The 20,144-nt window shown below is 37.7% G+C and overlaps 1 protein-coding gene across 2 annotated transcripts in view; it reads left to right on the forward strand.

Annotated features, from left to right (window-relative positions):
* Positions 1-20,144, forward strand: part of LIN9 (lin-9 DREAM MuvB core complex component) — a 102,668-nt gene that overhangs the window by 11,939 nt on the left and 70,585 nt on the right. For both annotated transcript variants that reach the window (XM_059905444.1, XM_059905438.1), the window contains exons 5-7: positions 8,786-8,919; positions 10,179-10,304; positions 15,837-15,994. In XM_059905444.1, coding sequence (XP_059761427.1) covers positions 8,786-8,919; positions 10,179-10,304; positions 15,837-15,994 — 418 coding nt within the window. The remainder of the gene's footprint in view (positions 1-8,785; positions 8,920-10,178; positions 10,305-15,836; positions 15,995-20,144) is intronic.

A 20,144-nucleotide genomic window follows, 5' to 3' on the forward strand; every position in this document is an offset into this window, starting at 1 on the left:
TATTAAAAACCAACGTTTATTCAGTACTTAGTATGTGCCAGATCCTGTTCTAAGCACTTCATATGTATTACTTTGATTTAATCTTCAAACCCCCCATGAGTTAGGTTACTATTATCTTATTTCCCATTTTCAGGTGAGAAAACAGACACAGAGAAGTATCTTTTTTTTTTTTTTTAATTTATTTCTTTTTGGCTGCACTGGGTCTTCGTTGCTGTGTGCGGGCTTTCTCTAGTTGCGGCGAGCGGGGGCTACTCTTCGTTGCAGTGCGCAGGCTTCTCACTGCGGTGGCTTCTGTTGTGGCAGAGCGTGGGCTCTAGGCCCGCGGGCTTCAGTAGTTGTAGCACGTGGGCTCAGTAGTTGTGGCTCTCGGGCTCTAGAGCACAGGCTCAGTAGTCGTGGTGCACGGACTTAGTTGCTCCGCGGCATGTGGGATCTTCCCGGGCCAGGCCTCGAACCCATGTCACCTGCATTGGCAGGTGGATTCTTAACCACTGCGCCACCAGGGAAGTCCACAGAGAAGTATCTTGTTCACGATCACAAAGCTAATAAGTGAAAGCCGATGCTAAATGGCAGGCAGCCTGTCTTCACAGCTCTACTTTTTTTATTGTAGCTTTATTGAGATACAGTTAATATAGCATACAATTTACCTATTTAAAGCATACAATTCAGTTATTTTAATATATGCACAGAGGTGTGCAACTATCACCACAACCAATTTTAGGACATTTTCATCGTCTCAAAAAAAATCAGTAGCAGTCACTCTCCATTTTCCATTTGTTGAATAAACCCTTAGAAGTGTAATTGCTACAAGGGTATTTACACTTAAACTTTGGAAGATACTACCTAATAATCTATTTATAAAAGTTGTAATAATTTATATTTCCACTAACAGATTGAATATATTTCCTCATACTCAACAGAGAAATCTTTAATACAGCTTTGTATGCAATGAGCCACCAATACCCTATTTTAGAATTTGGGTCAATAACTCAGTAGAAATAAAAATAGCACTCTTTCTGATAATAATACTTTATAATAATTTGATTATTATTTATGCTAAATAACTCATGACATATAATTTTTTTTTACATTAAAAAGTTAATTTTCTAAGTACAATGTGGTATCCTGAATTGGATTCTGGGACAGAAAAAGGACATTAATGGAAAAACTGGAGAAATCCAAATGAAGTCTGTGGTTTAGTTAATAGTATTATACGAATGTTAATTTCTTAGTTTTGACAGACCATGGTTTTATAAGATGTTAACATTAGGGAAAGCTGGATGAAGGGCATATGGAACCTCTGTATTATCCTTGCAACTTTTCTATAAATCTACAATTTTTCCTAAGTAAAGTTTTATACTAAAAAATAAAAAGTTAATTTTGACCTTCACCTACCCTCCAGATCTGCTTCCCTCTTCCACTGGTAACCAACCACTGTAGTTTGATTATCCTTTTAGATCTTTTTAATACTTCTAAACCTTTATATATGTATTCATAGAAAATATATGGTATTGTTTTGTGTATGTAGTTTTAAAATTACATTTATAGTATTATTTTCATGATACTGTATCAGGCATCATTCTGTAATTTATTTTTTCACTCAAAAGTGGTTTTTTTTGTTTTGGTTTGGTTTGGTTTGTTTGTTCTTTTGGGTTTTTTTGCCTCGTGGCTTGCAGGGGTCTTAGTTTCCTGACCAGGGATCAAACCCGGGCCCCCTGCAGTGGAATCAAAAGTCTGTTTTTGAAATCTGGCCATGCTGACTGATTTAGTTAGACAGGCTTCAATATTTCATTTCTTTTTACTGTTTTGTAGTAGTCAATCTTATACCATAATTTATTTATAAATTCTCCGATTTTATGGGCATTCAAGTGGTTTCTAAGTTTTCATTATTACAAACAATGCTGTAGTGAACATCCCAAACATACTTGTATAAATTTGCAAGTGTTTATCTAGGGCAGATGGCTAAAATGTGGAATTGCTGGATCACAGGATATGCACATTTAAAGTTTTTAAAGTAGTGCCAAATTGTTCTCCAAAGAAATTGCACTGGCTTATACTTTCAACCAGTAATATATCACAGTGCCTATTTTACCTAATGCTTGTTAACTCAGTGTATAACCAAACATCTAGATTTTTGCTAATCTCATAACAGCATCTCACTTGTTTTAGCTGGCATGTCATTTATGAGTGACGGTGAGATACTTTTCATATATGTTTACAAACTTTCTTTCCTTAGCTCTAAACTGTTTGTCTTTCTCCTGTTTTTTATTAGATTGTTGGTCATTTTCTTATTAGTTTGTAAGAATTTTATATATATTAAGAATATTAGGGGCTTCCCTGGTGGCGCAGTGGTTGAGAGTCTGCCTGCCAATGCAGGGCACACGGGTTCGAGCCCTGGTCTGGGAAGATCCCACATGCCACGGAGTAGCTAGGCCCGTGAGCCACAATTACTGAGCCTGCGCGTCTGGAGCCCGTGCTCCGCAACAAGAGAGGCCGCGACAGTGAGAGGCCCGCGCACCGCGATGAAGAGTGGCCCCCGCTTGCCACAACTAGAGAAAGCCCTCGCACAGAGACGAAGACCCAACACAGCCAAAAATAAATAAATAAATAAAAACAAAGTAAACAATGCGTTAAAAAAAAAAAAAAAAAAGAATATTAGCCCTTTGGCTGTTCATACTGGTTATAATTTTTTTCACAGTTTGTAGTTTGTCTTTTGCTTTGTTTCTATATTTTTCACCATAGAGGACTGAAAAAATTCTAAGGGTCAGATATAGCTCTGTTTCCTTTTAATGACTTTTTGATTTTATGATTAGAAAGACCTTCCCTAGTCTAACATTTATAGTTTTAGAATTCTCTCTATATTTCTTATTTCATTTTTTAAAAAAATGTTTAAATCTTCAATCCATCTGGAATTTATTTTGCAGTAAGGAATGAGGTAAGACTGCAACCGAATTTTTTTCCTAGAGGACTACTTAGTTGTCCTGGGTAACATTTACTGAACAATCCATCTTTTATACATTGGTTTATAATGCTGCTGCATGACAAGCTATGTTCATGTATATATTTGGGATTATTTCTAGACTTTTTTTTTTTTTAAAGAATTCAAATGTGGAAGACCAAGTTACTTTCTTTTTATTCTTTAATTTGTTGTTTGTTTTCTTATAGCTGCGTTGGGTCTTCGTTGCTGCATGCAGGCTTTTTCTAGTTGTGGCGAGTGGGGGCTACTCTTCGTTTTGGTGTGTGGGCTTCTCATTGCGGTGGCTTGTTGCAGAGCACGGGCTTCAGTAGTTGTGGTACTTGGGCCCTAGAGTGCGAGGGCTTCAGTAGTTGCGGCGCGTGGGCTCAGTAGTTGTGGCATGGGCTTAGTTGCTCTGTGGCATGTGGGATCTTCCCGGACCAGGGATCGAACCCATGTTCCCTGCATTGGCAGGTGGATTCTTAACCACTGCGCCACCAGGGAAACCCCTATTTCTAGACTTTCTGTCTCTTTATATCTAACATGTCTCTACATGTGCTTATGTCAACTTTTTTTTTTTTAATTTATTTTTTGGCCGCGTTGGGTCTTCGTTGCTGCACATGGGCTTTCTCTAGTTGTGGTGAGCGGGGGCTACTCTTCGTTGCGGCACGTGGGCTTCTCATTGTGGTAGCTTCTCTTGTTGCGGAGCACAGGCTCTAGGGCACACAGGCTTCAGTAGTTGTGGCACACAGGCTCAGTAGTTGTGGCTCATGGGCTCTAGAGCACAGGTTCAATAGTTGTGGTGCACGGGCTTAGTTGCTCTGTGGCATGTGGGATCTTCCCGGACCAGGGATTGAACCCATGTCCCCTGCATTGGCAGGAGGATTCTTAACCACTGCGCCACCAGGGAAGTCCCTCAAATTGTTTTAATGTGACTTTATATTGTGTTTTAATCTCTGATATAACATTATTACTTATCCTTTTTTAAGATTTTCTTAAGTATACTTGCACATTTATTTTTCCATATGAACTTTAGAATCAACTTGACTAGGAAAAAAATTCTGTTGGGATTTTCATTGATGTTGAACTAATATTATAAATTAATTTTGGGGTTATGACGTGTAACATTGGTACTACCCATCCAAGAACTGGTTGTAGTTCTACTTATTCAAGCCTTAATACCCCTTAGTAGACTTTAAAATTTTTTTCCATGTCAATCTTGCACATTTCTTAGGTATATTCCTAGGTGTTTAATACTTTTTGTTCTTGTTGTTTTTGTTGTCATAAACAGGATATTTCTTCTGTTTGATTGTCTAATTTGTTCTCATTGATATATAGAAAAGATAATGATTTAGTTATTTATTTATCTATCTATTTATTTATTTATTTTTGGCTGCGTTGGGTCTTCGTTGCTGCACGGGCTTTCTCTAGTGGCAGCGAGCAGGGGCTACTCTGTGTTGTGGTGTGCAGGCTTCTCATTGCAGTGGCTTCTCTTGTTGTGGAGCATGGGCTCTAGGTGCGCAGGTTTCAGTAGTTGTGACACTCGGGCTCAGTAGTTGTGGCTCATGGGCTCTAGAGCGCAGGCTCAGTAGTTGTGGTGCACTGGCATAGTTGCTCTGCGGCATGTGGAATCTTCCTGGAGCAGGGTTCGAACCCGTGTCGCCTACATTGGCAGGTGGATTCTTAACCACTGCACCACCAGGGACGTCCCGATAATGTTTTTTTTTTTTTCAGTTTATTTTCCATTATATTGAAAACTTAAAGTACCGTTGTAGCATCTCTTGTCATCATCAGTGGAAACAAGCCCTTTGATGTACTCTTGCAGGGAGTATACATGACTAATATCCCTTTTGAGGCAGTTTATCTCCTCTTTTGCTTCTTCAGGATCTGGGCTTTAGGGGTTCTGTGGGGCTGATATTTGTGTAATGACCTTGATATTTCCTGTGTCCTTGGGCCTCTGGTCAGTCTCCTTCAGGCATTGATAATTTGATTTCATGGCTGTAGGTAGGAGGCCTCAGTTCCTTGCCACATGGATCTCTCCTTAGGGCTGCTTGAGTGTCCTCATGACATGGCAGCTGGCTTACCCCAGGATGAATGATCTGGCACAAGGTGGCCATCCCTGGTTTCACATCAACATGATCTCAGGCACAAACCTCCTTGTTTTTCCGTTTTGTCTTTAAGTTACTTGTTGAAACAACTGGCCCGCGGTCCCAAGGACTGTGGCAGCTTCGGCTGATGGGGCCCCTCCAGAGCCGGCAGCCTCAGTGAGTCTGCCCTCCCCTCGGGCTCTGGGGCAGTTCAGTTGATAATGATTTTTTTTAAATAGAGATTTTTGTATAACAACTTTGTTTTCTCCCACTTTATTAATTTCTCTTATTCCTTTTAATGGTTATAGTTGATTTTCTTGAGTTTTCTGGGGGAGTCATATCACCTGCAAATAATGGTAATTTTGTCTTCTCCTTTACAATTTTATTCCTTTTGTTTAATTGGCTAATTCCATCAAAGCAGTGTCAAAAATAGGGGTATAATCAACATCTTTGTCATATTCCTCACTTTAATGAGAATGTTTTTAGAATTTTAACATTGAATATGATACTGACCTTTCTTTTTTAAAAAATTAATTAATTAATTAATTTATTTTATTTTTGGCTGCGTTGGGTCTTCGTTGCTGCACGCAGGCTTTCTCTAGTTGTGGCAAGCAGTGGCTACTCTTCTTTGCAGTGTGCAGGCTTCTTATTGTGGTGGCTTCTCTTGTTGTGGAGCATGGGCTCTAGGCGCACGGGCTTCAGTAGTTGTGGCACGTGGGCTAAGTAGTTGTGGTTCGTGGGCTCTAGAGTGCAGGCTCAGTAGTTGTGGCGCATGGGCTTAGTTGCTCCGTGGCATGTGGGATCTTCCCGGGCCAGGGCTTGAACCCTTGAACCCTTGAACCTTTGAACCCTTGTCCCCTGCATTAGCAGGCGGATTCTTAACCACTGTGCCACCAGGGAAGTCCCGATACTGACATTTCGATTGGAATGGGGAGAAATGTGTTTTGAAGGTTAAAGTGTTCATCTGTTTTTATTTTCTTGGTCAGTATTGCTAAAGGTTTGTCAATTTTGTTGATTTTTTTCAAAGAACTTTTGGTTTTATTGATTTTACTCTATTGATTTTCTATTTTTTCTTTCTATTATTTATGCTCTAATTTTTATTATTTTCTTCCTCTGTTTGCTTTGAGTTTTCTTCTTTCTCTAGTTTCTTAAGGTGGAAGGATAAGTTATTTATTTGAAATTTTTCCTTTTTTAAATATAAGCATTTACCCAATGAATTAAATTTCCCTTCAAGTACTTCTTTAGCTGTATCATTTAACTTTTGGTATATCATGTTTTTTTAGTCATTTTGTCTACTTTTATTCCATTAAGAGTTTTTTTTTTAATGGATATTGAATTTTATCAAGTGTTTTTAGCATCAGTGGAGGTGATCATATGATTTTTATTGTTTGATTTATTAATAATGGCAGATTACATTAATAGTTTTCTAATACTGGCCCATCCTTGTATTCTTGACATGAATGAATTCCACTTGGTTGTGTTGTATTCTTTTGATGTTCTGATGGTGTTTTTTAAGCTTTTTAAAAAAGGAAATGTAATTGACATATAATATTATATTGAGGTATACATGATGATTTCAATATCTGTATATATTGTGAAATGATCATCACAGTAAGTCTACTATAGTTAACATCCATTACCATAGTTACAAAAATATTTTTCTTGTAATGAGAACTTTAAAAATTTATTCTCATAGCAACTTTCAGGTATACAGTATGGTATTGTCACCATTCTGTACATTACATCCTCATGACTTATTTATTTTATAACTGGAGGTTTGTATCTTTTGACCTTTTTTTATCCATTTCATTTGCCCCCCTACCCCTGTCTTCGGCAACCACCAGTCTGTTCTCTGTACCTACTGAGTTGGGTTTTTTGTGGGGAGGGAGGTAATGTTTTTTTAGGTCACACATATAAGTAAAATTATATGGTGTTTGTCTTTCTCTGTCTGACTTATTTCACTTAGCATAATGTCCTCAAGGCCTATCCATGTTGTCAAAAATGGCAAGATTTCCTTCTTTTTTATGGCTGAATAATATTCCATATATATATATATATATATATACACACACACCACATTTTCTTCATTCATTTGTCAGTGGATGCATAGGTTGTTTCCATGTCTTGGCTACTGTAAATAATACTGCAACAAACATGGGGCTGCATGTATCTTTTGGAGATAGTTCATTTCCTTTCGATAAACACCCAGAGTTAGAATTGCTGGATTATGTGGTACTTCTGTTTTTAATTTTTTGAGGAACCTCCATACTGTTTTGCATACTGGCTGCACCGATTTACATTTCCAACAACAGTTCACAGGGTTCTCTTTTCTCCACATGCTCTCCAACACTTGTTATTTCTTGGCTTTTTGATAATAGCCATTCTAACAGGTGTGAAGTTATATCTCACTGTGCCATTTGTCTGATGATTAGTGATGTTGAGCACCTTTTCATGTACCTGTTAGCCATTTGTGTCTTCTTTGGGAAAATGTCTATTCAGCGTCTCTGTCCATTTTTTAATCAGGTTGTCTTTTTGTTGTTGAGTTCTATGAGTTTCTTACATACTTTGGGTATTAATTTCTTATCAGATATATGATTTGCAAACATTTTCTCTCATTCTGTAGGCTGCCTTTTCATTTTGTTGATTGTTTCTTTTGCGGTGCAGAAGCTTTTTAGTTTGATATAGTCCCACTTGTTGATTGTTGCTTCTGTTGCCTTTGCTTTTGGTGTCATCTCCAAAAAATCATTGCCAAGACCAGTGTCAAGGAGATTTTTCCCTATGTTTTCTTCTAGGAATTTTATGGTTTCAAGTCTTACATGTATGACTTTAATCCATTTTGAGTAAATTTTTATGAGTGGTGTAAGACAGGAAGCCCATTTTATTCTTTTGCATGTGAAAACCATTTCCCAACACCATTTATCGAAGAGACTGTCTTTTCCTCATTGAGTATTCTTGGTTACCTTGTCAAATATCAGTTGACCATATATGCATGTATTTATTTCTGGGCTCAATTCTGTTCCATTGCTCTAATGTGTCTGTTTTTATGCTAGTCCCATCGTGTTTTGGTTACTGTAGCTTTGTAATATAGCTTATAATCAGGGAGCACGATGCCTCCAGCTTTGTTCTTTTTTCTCAAGATTACTTTGGCTATTCAGGTTTTCTTGTAGTTTCATAACAGTTTTAGTATTGCTTGTTCTATTTCTGTGAAAAATGCCATTGAAATTTTAATAGGGATTGCATTGAATCTGTAGATTGCTTTGGGTATTATGGACATTTTAACAATACTCTTCCAATCCATGAGTACAAAACATCTTTCCAAACATTTCTAAAGTTCATACAAATGAGTGATATTTTCTGCAGGTTCTTTGTCTCGCTCTCACTCTGTCTCTCACAATAGTGTCAGAGTCCTTACTGGTCTTTTCTGGCCCAAGAGCTCTAGAAATATTTTTCACAAGTATCTTCTTCTGCATACCTAAATTGAAATTACACTGTAGTGCAAACATGGCAGGGGCAAATATTTCACCCTCCTTGTCAAAATATGTTATGAAATTGGAGGCTTTAACTTTGTAAGAAATAATCAGAATGTATATTTGTTAAATAATAACAAAAAATTTCATTTTGTATATTGTTGAATCTTTTTGAGTACCTACCATAATCTGCCTTTTTACGAATGTATTCACTGTTATAGATGTTCATTTTTACTTAATGGAACTGTAATTAATCTCTTTTTTTTATTGTACAGAAATTTACAGCAACAATGTCAACACCAGATAAGAAGGCCTCACAGAAGATTGGTTTTCGATTACGTAACTTACTCAAGCTTCCCAAAGCACATAAGTGGTGCATATATGAGTGGTTCTACTCAAATATAGATAAGTATGTATCGTGGCTCATATCACAAGTATCATTTGAACCAAAAGTTTAAGATTTTCAAATGTTAAAAGCCTCAACCTTTTCTAGAGGTCTATTTTGATTCTATTTTTTTCCTGAATTTCTTTTTCTATTCCTCATTCTAGTTTGATCCATTTCCGTTTTTCATAGTTTTCTTCCCTCCTCCCCCTTTTGGGGAAGAAGTTGTATGTTTTTCTGAAAAATCAAATGAAAGTATAATCTCCATATTATAATTTACAAAGACTATGGAGTGGAGATACCCTAAAAACAAAGCACCATTATTTGCAGTGAATGGGACTTGTTTTATAAATCTTGAGATTTTAAATGCTAGTATAATAGAGAAACAGTTATTAATGGTAAAAGTGATTCAGGAAGATTTTTAGGAGTCTTTCTATTTGGGGGATGATATTCACGCATTTTAGTTATACGTAAATGTTTAAGTAGAACATAGTAAGAGATTTGGGTGAAATCCAATTATTCAACAACAGAATTTATTGAGGAAAAATTCTGATTTCTCATCCACCACAATCTAATCTTATCTAATCCATGCCAGTCAGTGGTGCTTGCTTTGCTGACTGCTTATCTTTATTACCTTTCTCTGCTTTCACCAGTTGCCTACTCTGAACCTTGTGAATCTCATGAACTTTCATATTTAAGCCCAAGACATTCATATGTCATTGCTGAGACTGGTTCCTGGTTTCCCAAACTCATGAATAAAATTGTTTTATTTTTGTCCACAAATTTTTTCGTAGGCTTAAGAGAGCTCTCAGGGTGTCCTAGTATGATCCGAGTTCTCAATTTCCCTAGAACTAATCTAACCCTCTGGAGTCCCCCAGTTTTCTAAAACTGATTTACCCTCAAAGAGAACTCCCTGGTGATGGTATTACTTTTGGGACAAAGATACTTTGTAGCTACATTGTTTATCCTCACCAGATATAATGGTAATGCCAAGATAGCCTCTGGAAGGATAGACTCCTATAGGAAATTTTTAATAAAAATCAGTGTCTTTTGGAATCTCAAGCACAGACAGTGTTTCTTGAGTAACTTTTACACATTATTTGTTTCGTAAATGCAAAGGATTTAGTTTAATTTTAACACTTGGAATTTGTGTCTGTTTTGGGTGGAAGTGAAGGTTTGGCATCTTGTGATTAATATGTTGAAAATTGGAATGCATATTTTGAATTTTATGGCTCTTAAGTAACACCTTGTATATTAACCGTTAAAATACCATTTCTGTTTTACAGACCACTTTTTGAAGGCGACAATGACTTCTGTGTGTGTCTAAAGGAATCTTTTCCTAATTTGAAAACAAGAAAGTTAACAAGAGTAGAATGGGGAAAAATCAGGCGGCTTATGGGGAAACCACGGAGGTAAAAATAATGTTTTTATTTAAAATAAAATTAATAAATTAGTTGGTAGTATCATTACCATATTGACTTTTTCATCTTCAAAAGGACTAGTACCAAAACACAACTTTCCAGAATAGTTATATGTTAAATATATCCTACTGACCAACATTAATGTAGGTGCTTTTTATACTTAGGCATCTTATAATTAAATGCACAATTTCATTTTTGTTCAGGTCACAGGCTTTGAACATAATTTTGTTATATTATCTATGCTCCACTATGTTCCAAAAAATATTTAAGAATGCACTAAAAGTCATTTAATGAAGCTATAAGGTTATGCGTACATTGTTATTACCTTTTGTAAAACTCTTTTTATCACCTCAAGAGCCTTTCCACAAATGCCTGTTTTACTTTATATAAAAACAAATCAAGTGAATATATCCAATATGTTACTTCCTGAGAATTACTTTTTGTGTTAAACTGCTTTTCCTTTTCTAGTGTTATCTTGCTTTCTTAACACATCAGAAAACCTTATATTACTTTTGAGTGAAATTTTGCAATATACTAGATCATTAGTCTCATGTCTGTCAGCCTAGTAAAAGCATGTGTAAGACTTTTTCAGTTTAAATGGTGGGGAAATTCAGAGAAGACTTGGAATTATAAAGTGACTTGGACAAGTAGGTATGGAATTTAGTTTTCATGATTTCTGTAGATGGTAATGAAATTCAAGGAGAACTTTTCATTGAGCTGGTAATATTTTATTTTATCCCTTGTATTGAAAGATGACATTGCTGCTGATGTTTTAAATATTTCCCTCATTTATAAGAACAAATCAAAATGTGATATGTTAGTGTGTTTCATATAGGTAATTTATGGTCTTTGGTAATTACTTTAGGCCATTTGGGTGCTTTTTGCTGTGACTTTACATGTTTGAGTAAATTAAGCCACACTGTTTCTAATTATTGTCAGAATGAGAGTCCCTCCTTATTTTATTGTTTAGTTATAATTCTGCAGTTTGTTTGTCATCATAATATTTCTCTTATTAATTTATCCTCTCTTATGTTACCATAACATTGTTGAATTTTATAGTCCTTTACTTCATCAAGGTAAATTAATAGTTGAAATGAAGTCTTTATTTTCAACAAAAGTTTATAGTTTTTCTTTTCTCTGAGGAGGTTGAGGTACACTACAAATTATTGATACAATGTACTTTTCCAAATATCCTAAAAAAAAGTAAAATAAAATACCAAGAAGGAGCTTAACAGGAAATGTGCAGGATACAAATGAGGAAATGGGAAGACATAGATGATCTTGGATTAGGATACCCAGCATTCTAAAATCAGTCCCAATAAAAATATCAGGATGCCCCCTTTTTTTTTTTATTTTAAACTAGATCAACTAATTCTAAAATTCGCATATAAGAGGAGAAATCAAACAGGAAGATCCAGGAAAATTCTGAAGAAGCAAAGTAATAAAGGGAGACTATGTAGTATCATACATACATATGTAGTACGTATTATCACCTATTAAAATAGATATAATGTGATCATAATCAAAATGGTGTTGTAGTGGTACATGCATAGAAAGATGAATTGAAAAGGAGAGAAAGCCCATGAAACTAACACAACATTGTAAATCAACTATACTCCAATAAAATTAAAACTAAAAAAAAAAGAGAGAAAGTCCAGATAGAATCAAAGATGTCTACAGGAATTTAATACATGATAACAGTGGTTGCATCTCAAGCACATAGGGGAGAGAGGGGTTAAGTTACTTATTTAATGGATACTGAGACCACTCTGAAGCAATCTAAGAAAACACAAGTTGGTTTCATACCTCATACCTTAGACCAGGAAAGATTTGAAAAGGATCAGAGATTCACATTTTTAAAATGAAACAGTAAAACCACTAGGGGAACCTGTAGGAGAGTTTTGCTTAATCTTGAATTGGAGAAGATCTTTCTAACAGGCCCCAAAGCTAGGAACCATAAAAGAAAATATCAATAAATTTGACTTCATAAAAATAAAAACATTTTGCATTGCCCCTTACAAAAAATCCATAAACAAAGTCAAAAGACAATAACAGAAATATTTATAATTCTTATCACAGACAAAGGACTAATTTCCAAATATATGAAGAACTATGTATGAATCAATAAAAAAAAGTCAAATAACCTATAATAAAAGTGTCTGTTTATATGACAGTACATGAGAAAGGAAAAAGAAATGGCTCTTCTGAACAGATGAAAACAGTTCAGTCTTACTCATAGTGAGAAATATAAAATAAAATATACAATCAGAATACTGTTTTTTAACTATCAGATCAATGGAGTTCATAAAGTTTTAATATGTTGGGTTGGCAATGGTGTGGTGAAAAAGTCACTATTGGTGGTGAGAGATTAAATTTATATAACCTCTGTGGAGGGCAATTTGGTAATATCTGTCAAATTTACAAATTTCCATACCCTGTAACCTAGTACTTCTGCGAATTTACATCACAGAAATACTTGTACATGGGTAAAATGACATGTACAGTATTATTTGTAGAAGCAAAAGATTGGCAAAAACCTAAGTGTCCATAAATAGAGGAATGATTAATTAAAGTATGGTACCTCAAAATAGTAGAAAACTCTGAAATCATTTAACTTAAAATCAGAGGAAGTTGGACTTCCCTGGAGGTCCAGGGGTTAAGACCCTGTGCTTCCACTGCAGCGGTCGCGAGTTCAATCCCTAGTCGGGGAACCAGCATCCCTCATGCTGTGTGGTGTGGCCAAAAAAAAAAACACCAAAAAACAGGAAATTTCTAGTGTACTGATATAGAAGTTATTGCCGAGATACTTTAAGAAAGCAAAATACACAACAGAGCATATTGTAGCTATTTGGGGAAAATAAGAAGGGAACATAAGCATTTTTTGCCTGTGTATTCCTAAAGTATCAATGAAGGACACGTAGAAAACTCACAGTCATGATCCGATGGAAGACAGGAAACCGAGGGACAGAGGTATTAGAGTTTCCAGTACCTTTTGAACCTTTTAAATTAGAAGCCTATGAATGTATTAACTATGCAAAAATACTATTTAAATAAAATTTGATTGCTGAAAGTGTATATTATATCCAGAATGTATGAAGAACTCTGAAAATACGGTATTAAGAATCAAACGGGAATTCCCTGGTGGTCCAGTGATTAGGGCTCCATGCTTCCACTGCAGGGGGCACGGGTTTGATCCCTGGTTGGGGAACTAGAATCCTCATGCTGCACTGCACAGCTGAAAAAAAGAAAAAGAAACAGCCCATTTAACAAATTGGCAAAAGATTCGAACAGAGGATTCACCAATGATGTAAGAATATCAAATAAACCAATGAGAGGATATTCAACATAATTAGTCATTAGAAAAACGCAAATTAAAACCACAGATTTTCTAGTTGAAAATTTATTAGACTAAGCATACCACATGTTGGTGAGGCTGTGGGGAAACTTGAACTCTTATACACCGCTGATGGGAATATAAAATTGTATAACCACTTTGAAAAAACTGTTTGGCAGTTCCTTTCTTTCTTTTTTAGAAGACTTAATTTTTTAAAAGTCGTTTTAGGTTTACAACAAAATTGAGAGGAAGATACAGAGATTTCCGGCTTACTGCCCCCCCACATACATAGCCTCGTCCGCTATCAGTGTCCTCTAGCAGAGTGGTACATCTGTGACAGCTGATGAGCCTGCACCAACACGTCATAACCACCCAAAGTCCATAGTTTACATTAGAGTTCACTCTTGGTATTGTACCTTCTGTGGGTTTTGACAAATGTTTAGTGACTTATCTACCATTATTATATTTTACAGAGTAGTTTCACTGCCCTAAAAATCCTCTGTGTTCTACCAATTCACCCCTCTCCCCATCCCCACAACTGCTGGCAACCACTGATATTTTTATTGTCTTCATAGCTTTGCATTTTCCAGAATGTCATATATTGGGATCACACAGAATGTAACCTTTTCAGATTGGCTTCTTTCACTTGGTAATATGCATTCAGGTTCCTCCATGTCTTTTCGTGGTTTGATAGCTCATTCTTTTTGGTGCTGAATAATACTCCATTCTCTGGATGTACCAGTTTGTTTATTCATTTACCTACTGAAGAACGTCCTAGTTGATTCCAAGTTTTAGCAATTATGAATAAAGATTCTGTAAACATCTATGCAGATTTTTGTGTGGACATAAGTTTTCAACTCATTTGAGTAAAAACCAAGGAGCACGATTGTTGGATTTTATGGTAAGAGTATATTTAGTTTTGTAAGAAACTACCAAACTGTCTTCCATTTTGCATTCCCACTAGAAATGAATGAATTCCTGTTGTTCCACATCCTCACCAGCATTTGAAGTTGTCCGTGTTCCAGATTTTAGCAGTTTAATAAGTGTGTAGTGATATCTCGTTTAATTTGCATTTCCCTGGTGGCATATAGTGTGGAGCATCCTTTCATACGCTTATTTGCTAATTGTATATCTTCTTTGGTGATATTTGGATTCTTTGATTTCTTAAAGCGTTAAACACACATTGACCGTATGACCCAGCCCTTCCACTACTTTAATCAAGAGAAATGAAAGCATATGTTTGTACAGAAGCCCACACACAGATGATCATATCAACTTTGTCGTAATAGCCAAAACCTGGAAATAACCCATAAGTCCACTAACAGGTGAATGGATAAACAAATGGTGATATATCCATAGAATAAGATGTGTCACAATAAAAAGTAATGAACCACTGATACATACACCAATATGGACAAATCTTAGAATAATTATGCTGAATGAAAGAAGCCTGAAGAAAGAGTATATACTAGATGATTCCATTTATATAAAACTTTAGAAGATAGAAACTTTAATACAGAAAGCAACTTAGTGATTGCTTGAGAAGTAGGAGTATAGAAATGGGAGGAAGCAAAGGAGGGATAGTAAAGTGGCACAAGGAAACTTTGGGGGGTGATTGATGTTCATTATCTTGACTGTAGTGATATGGATGTATATTTCGTGGCCTGAAAGCTTTGTTTAAATACCTTTGGTTCATCCTAGAATTTGAAAATAGAAATAAGAGAGGCCCTAAAGATAAGAGTATATTCGGTATTCATACTTCAAGACAGGAAATATGATTAAAAGTTTACACGGTGGAAAGTCTCATCTTTAATTCCTGTACAGATAGGCTCACTGGGTCACAGGGAAAATATCATGTTCTTTTGAGTAGAGTATTGAAACTGAACGTTGTTCTTAAGAGGAGACCTGGGATCCAGGTGCAGTTTTGTCAAAGGATGGTGAACAAATCCTCCTGCTTTGTAGGAAGGAATAATCTAGACTTATGTATCTTTCAGTCTTGCAAGGTCCTGTTCTTAAAAAGACAAAGATAATTTACTTTGAAGAGAAAATTATTATTGCTAAGAACCCATTTTTAAATATAGTACTTGAAAGAATGAGAAGAATAAAGGGAGTAGTGAGATGAATGGTCTGACTTGAAGTTTTTGTGTAGGACAGTTATCAGTTTATATGATTTTTATAATTTATTCTAGATGTTCTTCTGCATTTTTTGAGGAAGAGAGATCAGCATTAAAACAGAAACGGCAGAAAATAAGGCTCTTACAACAAAGGAAAGTTGCGGATGTTTCACAGTTCAAAGATCTCCCCGACGAAATTCCTTTGCCCCTGGTTATTGGAACCAAAGTTACAGGTAGGTGAAGATAAGCTTATTACTATTTTGACTTGCAGTTTTTCACCAAGATAACGTTTATTAGACAAATGGCTTTTATATTTAGAAAGCTTAAACTATAATTCTGTAGCAATATTCTGTAGAGGTTACTGTTTCTTCATCTGTGAAGTCTGTTTTTTAAAGAAATTGGATAAAAGTGTACCGTTTCAAAGCAATGTCTGCCACAACATAAACTAAAGCAAACTGCCACAAAGGTGAAATTTAAAATAAGTATAATATTTAAATTTTAAACATTTTGAATTCTATTTTTGCTTCCACATCACTGATTTTCTTTTCTAACCATTTTTACCTGGTTAGTTCACAAACACCATTGTTCTTGTGATCTTTGGGTTTAGAAGTACTCCATTTCTAATGACTGAATAAAACTAAATTATTCAGTAGGTAGTTTGCTCGAAATTTTGTAAAGATGTAAATTCTGTCAATTTGTAGGTGGTGATTCTATGTGTTCACTTCAAGTTACAACACTGAGGGAAATTACCACCAAAACCTCAAGTTTAAGTTAATCCTTAATAATTTGGTGATCTAAAATTACAAGTTATGTAATACAAGAAATAACAAGGTGTTAAGTGGGTAGGTAGGGTAGTAATAGTACTGGAAGTGTTTGAAAAATGGTTGGATTAATCAGAGAATATTTTCTGGAGGAAAGGGAACCTTGAATTACATATTTATATTATTATTTTCTGGATATAAAAGTGGTACATGTTTCCATTGTATTGTAAAAATGGGTAATGAAAGGAAAGGTAGATAATAAGGAAGAGACTGTATCATGCATATAAAATGCAGTTGGAAAAGAGAAGAATGCATTTAGTCATAACCTACCATGTATAGAAGTTATAGATGATATATATGGTCTCTCTCTTAACAAAAGTAGTCTGGGAGTGGGGGTGGAGATAGAGTGAGGGAGAGAGAGCATTCCTGAAAAAATACATTAGTTCTAAAAACCCCATATAAATAAGTACAAAGTCTACAATATAACTACTAATCAGAGAAATGCTGGCGTGAATAGAGTGACACATAGACCCAATTAGGGAATCCTTAAAAGTTAAGGGCTCCAGCATTTAAGGATTGGCATTGGTATTATTTGATAAGACTGAAAATTTTACAGTGTCAGTAAGTAGGTACTCATGTCACAATGCAGAATAGGTGGGACTGGATGTGTCAAGATATGAGAAAAGTTTGTAGGAATCAACTAACTACTAGAGCTTTTGAAAGTTTCTGTTTGGTTTAGAGGAGGTGTCAGCATACAATAAAAAATTATGAAACCTATGAAGAAACATAAAAACAGGTTCTGAAGTAAAGACCAAAAGCAGTCAATAGAAAATAGATGCTGGGATGACTCAGATACTGGAATTAGTTTTAAAATATCTGTTATAAAACATGTTCAAGAACTTAAATGTAAATATGATCATAATTAATGGGGATATCACAGTAGATAAATGGAAATTACTTAGATAAAACAAATTCAAAATTGAAAAGTATAGTGTCTGAAAAGAAAAATCTGAATGGGCTTAAAAGCATACTGGAAACAGCAAAACCAAGGGTAAGTGAACTTCAGAATAAATCAATATAAATGATCCATTGTGAAAACATGGAGGAAAAAATGGAAAAAACATTAATAGAGCCTCAGAGACCTGTGGGACAATATTATGCAAATAACATACATGTAATTAGTATCCTTAAAAGGAGAACAAAGGCACAATGACATGTGGGGAAAAAAAAGACAAAAGATTTGATTTTTTTTTTCTTTCAGTTTTTTTGAGATATAGTTGACATACACACTGTAAAGTGTAGTTCGTAATGATTTCACTTGCATCCATTACATTTCCCGACCTTGGACAAGTGGCCTTTTGTAGGAGACCTACTGTGCTTCCCAGCAGCACACTCCCCTCTGGTCACCAGAGCTCTGTGCTCTAGGGGCGCCCCCCGTGTGGGCTGCCTGGGTCCTTCTGTTGTGGTGGCCTGACTGCTTGTGGGCAGGCTGGTAGGTGTGGCTGGCCCTCCTTCAGGTTGCTTGCTAGGCCCTGCCTCGTGGAAGTCCTCTGTCTGTGGGGGGGGCACAAGGTGGCTGGCTGCAGGCGTGAGTGGGGGTTCCTGGGACTAGTGCTGGCCCACTGGTGGGCGGAGCTGGGCTCCCAGATCTAGTGCTGGTGGGTGGGCCAGTTCCTGGCATGGCTGTCTGTAGGGGCCCAGGATATCCCAAACCTGGTTATCAGCCCGCTGGTTAGTGGAACTGGGTCCTGAGGCTGCTGCCTGAGGGGCCCAATATGTCTGGTGGCCTGCTGTCAGCCTGCTGGTTGGCAGGCCAGAGCCCCCGGTATTCCCTGGGCTAGTGTCCCATCACTGGTGGACAGGGGAAGTTCCTGGGGCGGCTAGCTGAGGGGCCCAAGGTGTCCCAGAGCTGGCATTAGCCTGCTGGTGGGCGGGACTAGGGCTCAGTGGGTCTTGGAGCTAGTGCTGGCCTGCTGGTCTGTGGGCTGCATCCAGACACAGCAGGCTATAGGGCTGTGGTGGTCCTGGGGCTGCTGTCCACCCAGTGGTGGGTGGGACAGGGCACAGGGGATGAGATCCCTGCGCTGGTGCCGGCCCCCTTGTAGGCAGAGCTGGGTCCTGGGTTCTCTAGCCGCAGGGCCTGGTGTCCGCCCACTGGTGGGCAGGGCTGAGGCCCAGGGGGTCCCCAGGCTGGTACCCACCCACTGGTGGGTGAGCCCAGGCCCTGGGGCTAGTGCCGGCTCACTGGTGGGTGAAGCCAGTCCCAAAGTCTCTGGCTGCAGGGCCCTGGAACTCCCTGAGTTAGTGCGTTGGTCTCTGGTGTGCAGGGCCAGGACCCAGTGGCGGGTGAGGCTGATCCTGGGGCTAATGCTGGCTCATTTGTGAGCAAAGCCAGGTCCCAGGGTCTCTGGTGCAGGGCCCTGGGGACCTGGGACTAGTGAGGCTCGTTGGTGTCAGTGGCCGGTCCTGGGCCCTCTGGTGGATAAGTCCAGGTCCTGAAGCGGCTGTGGGCTCAGGGGCTCCCAGCCGGCCAGCTGGTGGGTGGGGCTGTGTCCCCGCCCAGCCAGCTGCTTGGCCTGAGGTGTCCCATTACTGGTGCAGACAGGCTGGTGGGCGGGGCCGGGTCCCAGCCCTAATAAGCTAGAGGGAGGATTAAAAAATGGCGCTTGCCAGCACCAGTGTCCTCATGGTTGAACAAGCTCCCAGAAATGGCTGCCACAAGTGTCTCTTTCCGCCCGGTAAACTCCACTTGGCTCCTGCCTCTCAGGGAGACTCTCCAAGATCAGCAGGTGGGTCTAACCGAGGCTCCTTTTGAATTACTGCTTCTGCTTTGCGTCCCAGAACTTGTAAGATTTTGTGTGCACCCTTTAAGAATGGAGTCTATTTCCCATAGCCCTCTGGCTCTCCCGAATGTAAGCCCTGCTGGCCTTCAAAGGCAGGTGTTCTGGTGTTTGTCGTCCTAGTGCAGGACTTCCAGTTTGGAGAGCCCCACGTGGGGTTCAGATCCCTTGCTCCTTGGGGAGAACGTCTACAATTGTTATTATCCTCCCCTTTGTGGAGGTATTGTTCTTGACTATACTGTGTCTCTGCCCCTCCTACCTGTCTGGTCGTGGTTCCTTTGTATCTTTAGTTGTAGAAGATCATTTTTGCTTATCTTCTGGTCTTTCTCATCAATAGTTGCTCTGTAAATAGTTGTAATTTTGGTGTGCCGATGGGAAGAGGTGAGCTCAAGGACTTCCTACTCCGCCATTTTGGCCACCTTCCCCAAACTCGATTTAAAAAAAAAAAAAGTACAGATCCACAGTACTCTAAACCCCAAGCCATATAACCCACGTGTCAACAAAACCCATAATTAGACACAATACAGAAAAAATACAGAGCAAATCTTGAAAGCATTCATTAGAAAAACAACATTATATGAGGAACAGTGATACAAATAGCAGCTGACTTCTTACGGGAAAAGAACACTAGATGTTATGTCAAATGAACTTTTTAGATTGAAAGGATATGATACCAGATGGAACCTTGACTACAGAGTAACAGCACCAGAAATGGTAAATATATGTGTAAAATGGAACTGTTGTGTTTCAAGTTTCTTAAATTTGTAGTGAGAGTATACAGT

Source organism: Balaenoptera ricei, chromosome 1, assembly GCF_028023285.1.
Source record: "Balaenoptera ricei isolate mBalRic1 chromosome 1, mBalRic1.hap2, whole genome shotgun sequence".
Taxonomy (NCBI): domain Eukaryota; kingdom Metazoa; phylum Chordata; class Mammalia; order Artiodactyla; family Balaenopteridae; genus Balaenoptera; species Balaenoptera ricei.